Source organism: Bombyx mandarina, chromosome 22, assembly GCF_030267445.1.
Source record: "Bombyx mandarina strain Sakado chromosome 22, ASM3026744v2".
NCBI classification, from domain to species: domain Eukaryota; kingdom Metazoa; phylum Arthropoda; class Insecta; order Lepidoptera; family Bombycidae; genus Bombyx; species Bombyx mandarina.
The window spans coordinates 10,568,621-10,582,818 of record NC_143228.1 but is presented as its reverse complement, the minus strand read 5'-3'; the positions used below and the strand labels follow the sequence as shown (position 1 = coordinate 10,582,818).

Genomic DNA, 14,198 nt, shown 5'->3' with positions numbered 1-14,198 from the left:
TCAAATTTTAGACTTATCAAGGGACCGCGTGATAAAAAAAAACACCTTCAGAACATTTATTTAATTACAAACGTCATTCCTTACGACTTCCTCTCTAAAATCACTTAATTATTACAAATTTAACGAATTTACAATAGTTTTTTACTCGCTACGAAACAAAAATATTTTATTTAAATAGTTCCGAAGAGAGATTTTGTCGGTAACCTTTTTCCCGAAATAGGAAAGTATCTTGATTGATATACATTACAAGGCTTCGTTTTTTTTCATTTAATTGTTTTTAAGATCGATCAATCACCAACAGTCGTCAAACGATAATTGATCAAAATTAATTAATCTAAGCGATAAAAATAAAGATATCTAGTAAGGAGGGGCAACTTAAGGGTGATCATTTGTTTAATTAATTATAAATAAATAAAAGACGAACAAACAATTTTTACACTCGAACATTAACGAACAAATGATTAAAAATAAAAATAACCCGAAAATAAAAATAAAAAGGCGTGAGGTTGCTTATTAGATATAAAATAATTAATAATTGGGAATTTAATTGTTTTTATGATCGAACAATCACTAACAGTCATCGAACAAACGATAATTGATCAAAATTAATTAATCTGAGCGATAAAATTAAATATATCTAGTAAAAGGGGCCAACTTAATTGTGATTATTTGTTTAATTAATTATAAATAAATAAAAGACGAACATACAACTTTTACTTTCGAAAATTAACGACTAAATGACGAACAAATAATTAAAAATAAATAAAATCTGAAAAAAAGGGGGCCAAATTCAGTAAGCCCACTCTCGATTACAGGTGACTGAAGTTAGCCCATCAAAAATTTTTTTTTTCATATTTTCTACTTATTTTCTATTAATTCGTTTGTTCATCATTTGTTCATGATTGTTCACTGTTAATAATTGTTTGTTCTGCATTTATTTATTTAAAAATAATATTTAAAAATATACCTACAAGTTAGCCCCTCTTCTTGCAATTTTTAATATTTTTTCATCTTTAATGACTCGTAAATATTCATTTTCGATTGTTCTTATATAAAACACGTTTGTTCTCTTTCGAAATTACTCATTTTTTGTTTAATGAACTATTTGTATTAGTTGAATAAATGTATGCAAAATATGTGTACTGCGCATGCGTCAACTATAATGCCTAAACTTTCTACGCGGTTTTAATCGTCAAAAAAAAAACAATTATAAATCCTGAAGGATCAATTAATTGGTATACAGTTTAATTAAAAAAATTAAAAAATAAATAAATGAAATAATGTGCAAACCAAACTGTTTACCATCCACATTTGATTGTCGGGCAGATAGAAAACGAAAATTCACTCAAAGTGAACCTCGGCCTGCATTTGTGAAACGGCAAAGACTCACTAATACTCACTATTATCAAGAAGATTGAAGAGAGGACTAAAAATGAGATGTGTCATATACCTTTGCCATCTTGTAGTCAAGGTAGGTGTAACTGTCAATAATTAGTTACACTCACAGATCTCATAATCAAATAACAATATCAGAAAAAAGGAGAATAGTTTGTTAGTTAGTGGAAGTAGCCAGAATGGGCAAGTGGACCTCAGTTCCTATTACATAAGGTTCTAGGAAGTTTGCGATAATGAAAATTTATCACAGTGTAATATCACTTACTTACTTTAACAGTGAAGGAAAACATTGTGATGAAACCTGGACACCTAAATGTTATTAGGATTTTCTTAGGTGTGTAATCCACCAACCAGCACTAGCCCAGCGTGGTGGACTAAGGCCTAAAAACCCTCTCAATGATAGTGGAGGCCAGTGTCCAGCAAGGGGAGATTTATATGGGCTGATGATGATGACTAGGAAGCTACATACTACTACTACTACTACTACTACTACTACAGTACACATATAATCCTATATATTTACAAACTATAAGTTTGTTGGGTACCTAGAAATTGATAACATTATTTCATATTTCCAGAAGTCCAGCCACTTGAAAATAGGTGTAGTAATGACAAAGCTATCCAAGTAGCTCCAGCGCAGGAACACAAAGGCAAGGCAAGTGTGTATTGCCACATCACCCCTTAATATATCTGAAGCAAGTACAAGTAAACAATCAGAACCAGCAAAAAGAAAACTGTTGTTCCTGAGGACAAATTTGACAGTGATCAGTCAAATGCAGAAGGATCAGCTGTTGAGAGTTATCTCTCTATATCTCCACTCCATCAAAGACTTGTGCACTTCATTTATTGAAATTAATATTAATGAATATTAATTTAAATTATCGTGCGAATTTTGTGGTCAAAACATTTAAGTGTATTTTATAAATAAATATTCATTCTCAGTATTAATGTTGTTTTAATCTTCGATTGAAAAATTGGTTCTTTATGAATTTAGTTGGAGCTAAATGCTGCTTTGAGCTTAATATTTTCGAATAACATAAAAACGTGACTTTAAGCATAAACATATTTTTTGGTTAGGATAATTAAACAGGATAATTTATATGCCTATCATTCTTAAATAATTCAGTAAATAAATAAATTTTGAAAGATAAATAATGAACATATTTACTTATTTGTTTATATTACCTATGTGAATTCATAACCTATCTATTTTATACCTTCATAACGATAGGTAGGAGGATGGAAAAAATGTATTTGATCTAACTTTACGCCAATGCACATTATTTCATTTATTTATTTTTTAATTTTTTTAATTAAACTGTATACCAATTAATTGCTCCTTCAGGATTTATATTTGTTTTTTTTTCACGAATAAAACCGCGTAGAAAGTTTAGGCATTATAGTTGACGCATGCGCAGTACACATATTTTGCATACATAATACATTTATTCAACTAATACAAATAGTTAATTAAACAAAAAATGAGTAATTTCGAAAGAGAACAAACGTGTTTTATATAAGAACAATCGAAAATGAATGTTTACGAGTCATTAAAGATGAAAAAATATTAAAAATTGCAAGAAGGGGGCTAACTTGTAGGTATATTTTTAAATATTATTTTTAAATAGATAAATGCAGAACAAACAATTATTAACAGTGAATAATCATGAACAAATGATGAACAAATGAATTAATAGAAAATAAGTAGAAAATATGAAAAAAAAAATTTTTTGAAGGGCTAACTTCATTCACCTCTCGATTACACACGGTGCTGTCGCCATAGAGTATAATGTACAGATTACAAAAATAGGGTATAGCAACAGGTATGTATACGAGTATATGGAGACGTGAACAAGTTTGAATAATTGTCATGAACCTAGTAACACTTTACTATACTATAGTATAGAGTTTAAATATATCTACGTACCTATCTACCACTGAGATTTGAGAATTGTAATAAATAGTACCTACCTGCTACTAAATTACTATTTCATAGATTTCTTTGTTTACGTGTCGATCCTTGCGAACGAAATACATGCCTACGAAAATAAATATATCTATCAAAGTCGTTTATGGAATTGTATCAAAGCTGCATTGTAGAACTGCTGCCGTGGACTAATTGTTAAAATGAATAACGGTGATATTAGTGCTCCAAAAGGACGAGGCCGGGGGTGGCAAATGAACAACCAGGCACGCGAGCTCCGGCGGCCTAAGGCAGTTTCAGACGAACCAAAGGGTATGCATTGTTCACATTACGAATACAGTAGACTTTCTCAATCCAATAATCCAATTCCGGCAACTTGTGACGTCGCACACTGGCCCGCACGTATTGCGTTCTTCATAATTACAATACCTACTTCAGGTGAAAGTTAGATTTTCATTTTTAAATCGTCGTTTAATCCAGGCAAACGAATTTTTATATCGAGACATAACCATCGTACATTAGTTCGATTTATTATGTGCTGGTTATAATTTTCGTAATAGTAAATTACGAAATTGGTATGGCTAATCCAGGTTTTTTTTTTAATTTCATATAAATAATTCACTGACCTTTTGTTTTTCAGTGGATACTTCTAAATCGAAGTTATCAGCAGATGCTAAAGAATGGTACCCTGCAAATTACACTTCTCAAGCGCTACCCGCTTACAACACTGAACCTGCCCCATATAGACCATCTCGCCCCTCTGTACAAGGTAGACTTCGTCAAGCTCAAGATCAAAATCCATACAATTTGGATGACATGTCTTATTCACTTGAAGAAGCTGAAAACATGGATCTACGGGTTAGTTTATTAAACAAACTAATCTTATATTTTCCTTAAAATATAAACTGCAAAGAATATCGGTTCAATACTTAATGTCAATGACTAAAATACATATTTCAAAGACAAGTTCTTGTTATATCTTACATGATAACAGTCCTCACTTTTCCCCAAGACATAACACACAATATCTTCATAGATCTCTTGATCTCCTGCTCATATCAAATGACTATTATAGTATTCTCATTATATGTTCCTACTGAATTATTTTTATAATGACTAATTTTGTAAATTAAAAGTTTTTAAATTAATTTGCTATATCAAGCAGTAGCTGTTCCTATAGAGGTGGGTCACACCTGTTTGTCTATGGGCCCTATGTATCATATAACTAACTTAAACACTATTTTTGAGCAGTCTAAACTTAAATAAAATTATTTTCATAAAACATTGCTCACTATCACCAGTACTACTAAAATTTCTGCTTTGGAAATTAAGTCTTCGCTTGCAGCTTCACATTCAGATTACTGGTTATTTACAAAAACCAATTAATAACTATGACTAATCACTTTAAATTGCTATAACATTACTTTTCGAGTCCATCAAGTCCTGTAAACATGCTTAAATCATTAAGAAGAAAAAAACTGTTCAATATTTTTTTTGTGTATACAAAAGGAATTATTAAGTGCAGTTATGTCTGTGCTAAATAAATAAATAAATGTAACTACTACTTTTAGTAGTGGGAAGTAGCCTGGCTGTGCACCTGGAATTGATTATGTCATGAATCAGGTGGACAGTTTGCTTGTGTGCCTACAATGGCTATAAAAAAAAAACAAATTACATTAACTATGCTACAGTACAAAATGATTATGTATATTTATATCAGTAAACATATTATAAAATATTATAAATTATATAAAACAAAATTTATTATTTATATTTTATTTCATATTATAGATTAAAAAGAAACCTAATCTATATATATAAAAATGAATTGCTGTTCGTTAATCTCGCTAAAACTCTAGAATGGCTGGACCGTTTTGGCTAATTTTGGTCTTGAATTATTTCTGGAAGTCCAGAGAAGGTTTAAAAGGTAGATAAATATGAAAATGTAGCGGAATTATATAAAATTTTTTTTTTTTTTTTCTTTGATGTGTCCCCCGTCCAACCGATTCCTTTTGTTTGTTTTAAGTTTATTTTATACAAAAGCTTAGGTCTTTTATTTATCGATTGAGGCACTACGAAGTCTTACTGGTGGTAGGACCTCTTGTGAGTCCGCGCGGGTGGGTACCACCACCCTGCCTATTTCTGCCGTGAAGCAGTAATGCGTTTCGGTTTGAAAGGTGGGGCAACCGTTGTAACTGTACTTGAGACCCATAGAACTTATATCTCAAGGCGGGTGGCGCATTTACGTTGTGCATGTCTATGGGCTCCAGTAACCACTTAACACCAGGTGAGTTGTGAGCTCGTCCATCCATCTAAGCAATAAAAAAAAGTGCACAACACAGAACACAAGACTGTAGCAAAAATACCCAGGACAGTGTTGCCTTTCCATGCAACTTCACACTACACCTTACCATTAGGAAAGCTAGAATTCACTGGTACAATTCTGTTTAATAATATTAAAATTAAATAAAAATGTTTAATTTGCTCTTTTTTTGCAGGAGAACATAGCAAACTTGATAACTGTTATGTGTGAGATAACCTTTGACCCGGGCAAGTTTGACACCTTGTGTGGTCCCTTGGTGGATTCATTTGCTTCAACACTTAATGATGAAAGCTATACCAGACCCTTGGTGGATGCCATTGTTAATCAGGTAACCATAAATATACACTAAACTTATACATGACTATCCATACTTTTTTTTCTTTCATTTTTTAACTTTCATGCTGTAAACTGTAATAATATAGTCAATTGTGTATTGACAGTCGATCGGCGAAGCTAATTTCCGGTACAATGGAGCTCGTTTGTGTTCAATGTACGATTCAGTGGCGCAACCTGAGGAGTCTGTATTCCGCAAGTGCCTGCTCGAGCGCTGTTCCGTTGAGGAAAACAAGATTATCAGCGGCTTGGAAACTTCAGAGGAGAATATGCGTGGATTTGCTATGTTCCTTGCCGAGATTTATACTCAGCTTGAGGATAGTCAAGTAAACATCAATATTTACATATTACTTTACTCTATATTACTTACTCTATATTTTTTCATAAATATAATTTTTTTTCAACTTATCTCATATTAGTTTGTGGTAATTCACTTTGATCTGCGCTACTTTCAGGGAGGAAGAATAAAGACTCTCGGTGAAAGTCTTTGCAAAGTTTTTCTGCATCTATTGGACACTGATAAGGAGTCAAACATCAAAGCTGTTTGTCAACTGCTCAAGGTAACCTGCATTTCGAAATCGCTTTTTATATTTGAGTTTAAACAGCGTTATTGTTTGTGATGTGTCTAAAAGTAGTTTATCTGATGACTTTATTTCATACACAGATTATGTCAATAATATTTTAAATTTATTTATTTATTTAATAGTATCAACAATATGACCGTTAATTCAGAACATTAAAATGCATGATAAATGTCCTCTCACTTAAAGGTGTCAAACCGACAGGAACGACAGAAATAAAAAACAAAAAAGAATCGGTTGCCTGTTAAAGTCGGCTTACTTCGTCAGTTGAACGTGACAACGTCATAACAAAATACGCCTCAGAGCGAGGTAACGCCGCATGAGTCATGTTTTTTCGTGCGTGCAACCGGCTCCATAGAACTAAGACGTTGTCACGTCAATAAAATAATGACAAAATCAAATTAAAAGTTATAATTCTGATGAAAAGCTTCGTTTTGGGAACTTAGATAATTCTCTAAAACTAGTCAATATTTAGTTTGATATAAAATATATTTGGTTTTGCACATTACTTGATTTAAATGATACACTCATGGACAAATATAGAGGAATGCAAAAAACTATCAATAAAATGTCATTGTTTTGTGTCAAGTTCATTAAAATAGATTTCGCAATTTTTTGCTAAATGCAAAAGCGTATCGTTAATTTTAAACAAGTTAAGAGAATATGAAAAAATAATAATACAGAAAATTATCAATTTTATCTTAATATTTTACTAACTAAAGTTTGCACAATGTTGCATATATTAAGAACTTAGTAACATCCTTTTTAGCTCTTCGTTCTTCCAATCTATTTTGCATACCCATAATCAAGTTATCAATAATATAGTGAGAGTACATTCCATTTTTCCTGTAATTTATTTTTAATATATAAAATTAGTGGGGACAAAATATATTTTCTCAATTAGCCTTCCATATATGGTCTATGGAGTCTAAGTTATGCGAGAAAACTAGTCATAACCAATAATTTCAACGTCTCGAAGACATTCGAGATTACGCCGATATATGAGTGTATGCATTTTATTACTACATTAACTTTCTAATTTTTTTACATATCGTGTTGCTTTTACGTGCACCCAAAAAAATACCCTTACACTATATTCTTATTCAAAGATGTTAAACTTTCCTGGGCGTCTCTACCTTTTCTATCATCTGGCTTCAGATAAAATGGTCTCATCTGTGACCTCATATAACTTCGCTCTCATATAACTTCGATCAAACTATCGTATTCCAATTTTCGTGATAGAATGCAAAATTAACTCGAGCTACTTAATAGCATGTAGCAATAAAAGGGCCCTTGGCAGTCAAGTGTGACTTTATTTTGGCCAATTTCAGTCTACATCTCACAGTATTTTTAATTACTATCCCTAGAAATTATTGGAGTTACATTCTTACCTCAAAAGAAGTTCAGTATAACTAAACACGCTGCTAGCGGTAGGCAGCGGCTTGGCTCTGCCCCTGGCATTGCTGAAGTCCATGGGCGACGGTAACCACTCACCATCAGGTGGGCCGTATGCCCGTCTGCCTACAAAGGCAATAAAAAAAAAAAAATGACGAATCCGGTCATATAAGGCCATATAATAGTTTATTTTACATGCCCATTTTTCTTAAATCGGTTATCTTATATTATATTTTAAAGATTTCGTGTGTTTGGCTCTTTTTTCGGCATGTTTATTTACGTAGATGGGTCGATAACCTAAGGAAACAGCTGGTGACTAAGCAGTTAATGAATACCAGGTTAATGAATAACGTCACTGTGACATAAATGATCGATGGCTCTTGGCTCTTATTTTATACGTCCGGGGTAAAGGCCCAATGTCGTTAGACAACGCCTTCAGCTCTAACACTAGGAACAGGCTTAGGGACCCAAGTAACCATACTCGTCGAACGCGGCAAAGAGTACGACGTGCAGTCTAACCTAAACTTCAGCTCGCTGAGCTTCTCCCCGGATGTTCTCAGCGGGTCGCGATTCCGACCCCTAGTAAATTCATTCGCGAAGCAGCTGCCCTTGAGTTGTTAGACCTTTGGAGGCGCTCGGGTAGCTGTTAGCAAATGCCACCCCTCCTGGCTGAGCCCGTGCTCGTACACCTGCCCTGGTGATACTGGAAAGACCTCCGGGCCACCAGAATCATTCAATCATAAAAAAAGACTTAACCTAATGTGTATAGAAAACATTCACTCCAAACCCACTACCGTACCGACCAAATTGAACTTTCCAAAATTTTTAATAATTTACACATTTAAATGTTGTAAATACCATTATAAAACAATCTTAAAATATGCATAAAATATTCTTTTCACTTTTTACTTTAGTAAATGACTATTTATAGCTAAATACATACTCTTCTCCTATTAAAATAACCATTATCTACATTTAATAATAAAACCGTTGACTTTTTTTAATTACCGGTCAATTTAACTGAGCGCGGTAGGGATAGGTATACAAAAACTGTAGGTAGGTTTAGTGTAAATCTCCAATTAAGTGACAATTTAGTATGCGTTGCCTCAGCATATTCAACGAGTCAGTTTGCGTGCAATGCAATAAATTACCAATTTTTCGAAGACAATTTTACTATTGAAAGCTGTTTTTTTTCTTTTGCCTACCCATTACTAGTAACCTCGAGACGTTATTCTAGTTTTAGGTGGTCTCACGAGGCCCGGCCTGGCAGGCTTTGCTAATTAATATTGCTGCTCGAGAAATTTTCTCGCCCACTAGGCATGAAACATTTCACAAGTAGCATATTGTGAAATTTCATACATCGCATCTGCTACTTCTCTTCATTTGGTCTGTGAAAAGTGAGAGCGAGCGAGTAGGGACGAATGAGCGAACGTGATAGAAAGAATAAACTTTATTTTGCTGATTCGTTGCCACTAAGTGTTCGGTTAACGAAGAGCGTAGCGCCATCTGTGCTCCGTTTAAGTATTATATGGGTGAACCTTGAATATCTTATAGAAGTATCTGTGACAATAGAATAATAATAGTATACAAATTTATAATTTCAATTAATTATAGTCGAATTTCGACTACAAAGGGGATCACTAATATACTATATGAATTGTTTGTGTCAGTTGTCGGGTCTGGCCCTCGACGCGGACTGCCCGACGGGGATGCACGCGACGTTCGAGCGGCTCCGGCGGCGCGGGTCGCTGCCGCTCGTGCGCGCCGTGCTCGACCTGCGCGCGGCCCGCTGGGGGCTCGCCGACACCTCGCACCAACACGGTAACGCCGACACGACATCCACCTCGAGACATGAGGTCGAACTTAATTGTTTTGTATAACTCTCCCTTCCAACCCTTCAAACCAGAACGCATAATCTCTTCGTTAACTTTTTATAACATGACGTTAGTCCTTTATCGGGTAAGTGGGTCGTGCACACGCCCTATCTATACTAATATATAAATCTACAGTGGTTTTTACGGATATTCTGTTATAACTACTAAACCATGCATCCGATTGACTTGAAACTTGGTATCCGTGTAGGCTAATATTTATATGAGTGCTGGACTCCCTACACCAGTTGCGGGGCGTTAATGATGAGAATCTTTGTTCGGGTGAGAAACAATTATGTTAATTTTAATGCCCGGCAAAGCGGACGGGTACAGTTAGTAATTAATATGAGTGAAACAGTTGGCGGCATGAACGGCGGGTCGGATTACGTGGAGGGCGGTTTCCTGGCGGACGGTCACACGCTGACCGCCGAGGAGCGCGCCTTCTTGCAGAGCAACCTGCCGCCGCACAAGCACCAGCCCATAGACGACGATATACTGTACGTATTTTATTCTATCGCGTAGATCCTCATTGCTCTCACTCTTTTATACTTTATCCAAGCCTAGTGGATCAATGTGGTAAACAAACAGCACTTTTCAAAATATCACGATTTTTGCACTCAAACACACTATTTAATCATGTGCATTAAACAACTTAAGAAACACCTAAAAAAGAAAAAGAAAAAAAAACATTTAATTCAGACCATCTTAAGTTCATATTTTGTAAGTAGAGTAATACTTATAACTATGTTAGTAAATATAAAATTAAAATTAGCAAAATTATTAAAACATTTAATTCATAACTCTGTATCTAAAGTACATATTAATGCTGAAATTGTTTTAAATTAATCATTTAAACACAATAGGTATAAATAAATTTCTAAAAATTGAGGCCGCAGACTAAACAACGACATGGCAATTTGACATTTCATAAATCTATCGTTTTTATGAAACATAGGGATGCACCTTAGGTGAATGAATCATTCTAGAAAATAAAAGAAATTATCTTTTCATGAGAAGTTTTAACTAGTGTATGCCGTAAAACCTTTTTACTGTGTTTTTGGAAGTGTTATAAAACGTTTCTATTAAAAAGGTTAGTATAGGCAATGCCACACCATAAAAACGCTTAGTAAATGAAATATTGAAATGTACTATGTGTGAATGTATTCAACTTTTTAAACATAAACTAAATAATATTACAAACAACCAAAAGCTCATATAATTATTTTTATAATAATTTTATGGGAACTAGTTCATTATCTTACATTCACGAGTTATCCTAGTCATTCATTTGGTCATACTATGTCCAACACTATACATTGTCTTTGGTTACTCGTCGGCCATCGTTTTTTATTACATTAATCTACTATGATTGGACAACGTATTATCAACTTGTTTTGTTCAGTTGTTGTCTTTAACAAATCGCTTTGAGCGAAAATCAAAATAACCTATTCTGAATTTATATTATTACTATTATGTTTAAATTGTTTAACAATAACGTGTAATTTTATGTATAGAAATAAGCATCAATGTAAAGGAATCTTGAAATATTTTTAGTTTCATATCATGTATCAAATCGCCTAAAAAATTTAATTTCACAGGGAGGAGCTTGAGAACGACTCGTGGGAGACTGGAATGGATCCTGAAATGCAGGAGAGCTTCCTCGAGTTTCTCAAGATATCGAATCAGATAAAGCGATAACCGCCCCGGACGACGGAACCCTCACAACGCGGGAGACAGACCAATCTTACTTTACGATTAGACAATGGTCGAAATATTAAAATAAAATCTAAAAAAAAAAATTAATAAAAACTTTTAAAAATCCTAAAAAGTCAAAGGAGTCAGGAAGTTGAGGTTGTCATAGCATTGCAGGCCCGTTGCCCAGTCTCTTAAATTAAACTACTACTTAAATTAAAAACGAAACGAACGCCATCTATGATCGAATAAAGACATGTACTCACGCTTTGCGCTCGCCACGTGTAGCTTTCACAATACAACATAAACATTTAGGTGCTCCAATAGTTACTAAGAAATAGTTTAATAAAAGCTTATTCATATTAATTACGCTTTTTTATTACGATCAACATAGTGTAGCGTAGGTTACTTGTCAGTAAAGATTTTATTGTCCTTATTTTTGTGTTAGATTGTTAGAAAACGCGTTTTGGTCTGTCTTCGAACCCGCATAAGTGTTTACGTATAACTAATGTATAATGTTCAAGATTTATATATTTTGATCATTTGACGAATATAAAGTAAGCTGAGAAATGTTAGAGAGATATTTTTTTAAAAGAGATTTATACGTAAACACGTCCGTATGCGATTGTAAAGACTAAATGTAAACAAGCGCTTAGTGTTTACGAAATTACCTCGAAAAAAACCTATTGTAAAATTGTCGATTCAATCTCTTACTAGTGGACAAAGATACTTATTACAACAATTCAAACTCAACTGTGCTTTTGGTTAAAACGAACTCTTGTATCACTTCCTCGTTATGTGAAATTAATAAAAAAAAGACTCAATAGTACATTGTGCACCAAGGGAGAAAAGTAGGACATTTCCTCCCGCGTGTAAAATGCAAACACGCGGGATGAGATGTTCTACTACTATTTTTTCTCCTACCAGGCCGAAAGTTCGTGGAGTACTGAGCCGGGGTACAGGGGCGAAACCCTGGTAGGGGGTAGGGGGGGCGAAGCCCCCCATACTCATAAGAAAACAATGTAACTTTTTTTAAATTTTTAAATAAACTACCACAAATTGAATAAGAACTGTCTGATGAACTCATTTTTGTTTAATACTTCACTATTAAATTTTATTGCCTTTTGTTTATTTCACTTTTACACTAAACACAATATTGCAAATTATCCAATCACAACAATTGCGGAGAATTTTAGGTGCGTGAGAGCGGACGTAGACACTAACGCGCATGCGCACTTGTCAGTACCCAGGGAGGAAAAGTTACACTTTCTTCCCTGTACAGCAGGAGGAAAATTTAGACTTTCTTCCCTGTACAGTGGGAGGAAAAGTTAGACTTTCTTCCCCGTACAGCGGGAGGAAAAGTTAGACTTTCTTCCCCGTACAGCGGGAGGAAAAGTTAGACTTTCTTCCCTGTACAGCGGGAGGAAAAGTTAGACTTTCTTCCCTGTACAGCGGGAGGAAAAGTTAGACTATCTTCCCTGTACAGTGGGAGGAAAAGTTAGACTTTCTTCCCTGTACAGCTGGAGGAAAACCGAACTTTTGGCGTAGGTAGGAGAAAAAAATAAATGCAATAACTTTTGTAATACGTATAAGTCCTATTATTTTTTTTAATTCCCACCTTTGTGAAGGCCATATTTTATAAATGTCTTGTTTACATTTCGTCTCTCGAGTTAATTTAGTGATCTCTAAGTTTTCTTCTTTATGCATGTTAATGACAAAAAAAGCATTTTCACGAATACTGTCAACAATAATAATCGTAGTTGACGTGTCGAATGGGTGCGGTTACAATGCAATGGTCCGTTCCTTAAGAGAGACCCGAGTAATATTTAATTTTGTATTTTCCATTAGTTGAAAGGCTGATGAATTTTAATGGTTTTATTGAATTTAATTATTGACTTTTATTGAAAACGTTTCAGGATACTAATTATTGTGTTTTATATTTTATCAATTTGTCCCTCGATTTAATTGTCTCGGCACAAATCTATTCTCGTGTCTTATTTTAGTTTCATTAAACTTGAAACTGACTAATATATGTTGGATTGGATTCGATAAAACGTATTCGCCTTAAGCGAACGGAATGATCGTTGCCTTGTGTGAGATGTATTTTTGTGGATGACCTAATTGCTAGTTAATTTGAAATGATATAGTTTTAAACTAAACATTCAATGAGTTGTTATGATGTTAGATGAATTTTACAGTGAAACGGGAAAGCATAATAGTAAATTAATGAATTTATTTATTAAAAAAAAGCAATTCGGAGAAATGTTTGTAATATTCCATTGTATTTTTGTTGCAGTGATATTATGAATGTTATAAGATTAAATGGATATTTTAATAAAAGTCATTTCAAACTAATTGTTTTATTCAACCTTGGATGTTTTTTTCAAAAGCAATTAAGATTAATATATTCTTATTCATATTGTTTCTAAGACTTTATTAGAATCAATTATGTATTGCTTGGAGATATAATTTAAATAGTATAGAAATTCATTAACACCTAGCATATCTCAATCACGAATGTTCAAACTTAATTGAATATGCAATTTCGAAAAAGGCACATGTCGCATATTTTGTCGAATACGTTTTTTCATATACATGTAGTTTTGAGGCTTACCTACACCCATTTTATAATAATTCCAGTAATTTTCAATTGCTAATTAACACTAAAATATATCTCAAAAGTT

The 14,198-nt window shown here is 33.7% G+C and overlaps 1 protein-coding gene and 1 long non-coding RNA gene across 2 annotated transcripts; both read left to right on the top strand.

Annotated features, from left to right (window-relative positions):
* Positions 1 to 830: 830 nt before the first annotated feature.
* LOC114252363 (uncharacterized) lies at positions 831 to 2,339 on the top strand. Its single transcript, XR_016325069.1, has 2 exons — positions 831 to 1,471; positions 1,974 to 2,339. It is a non-coding gene; the product is annotated as an uncharacterized LOC114252363 (long non-coding RNA).
* Positions 2,340 to 3,188: 849 nt separating this feature from the next.
* On the top strand, positions 3,189 to 13,865 carry Paip1 (Poly(A) binding protein interacting protein 1). The gene is made up of 8 exons (XM_028188333.2): positions 3,189 to 3,631; positions 3,960 to 4,177; positions 5,818 to 5,970; positions 6,083 to 6,301; positions 6,431 to 6,535; positions 9,622 to 9,772; positions 10,181 to 10,319; positions 11,421 to 13,865. The coding sequence occupies exons 1-8, from the start codon at positions 3,523 to 3,525 to the stop codon at positions 11,518 to 11,520; spliced, it is 1,194 nt and encodes a 397-aa protein (XP_028044134.2). The 5' UTR covers positions 3,189 to 3,522; the 3' UTR covers positions 11,521 to 13,865.
* The last annotated feature ends 333 nt before the right edge of the window (positions 13,866 to 14,198 follow it).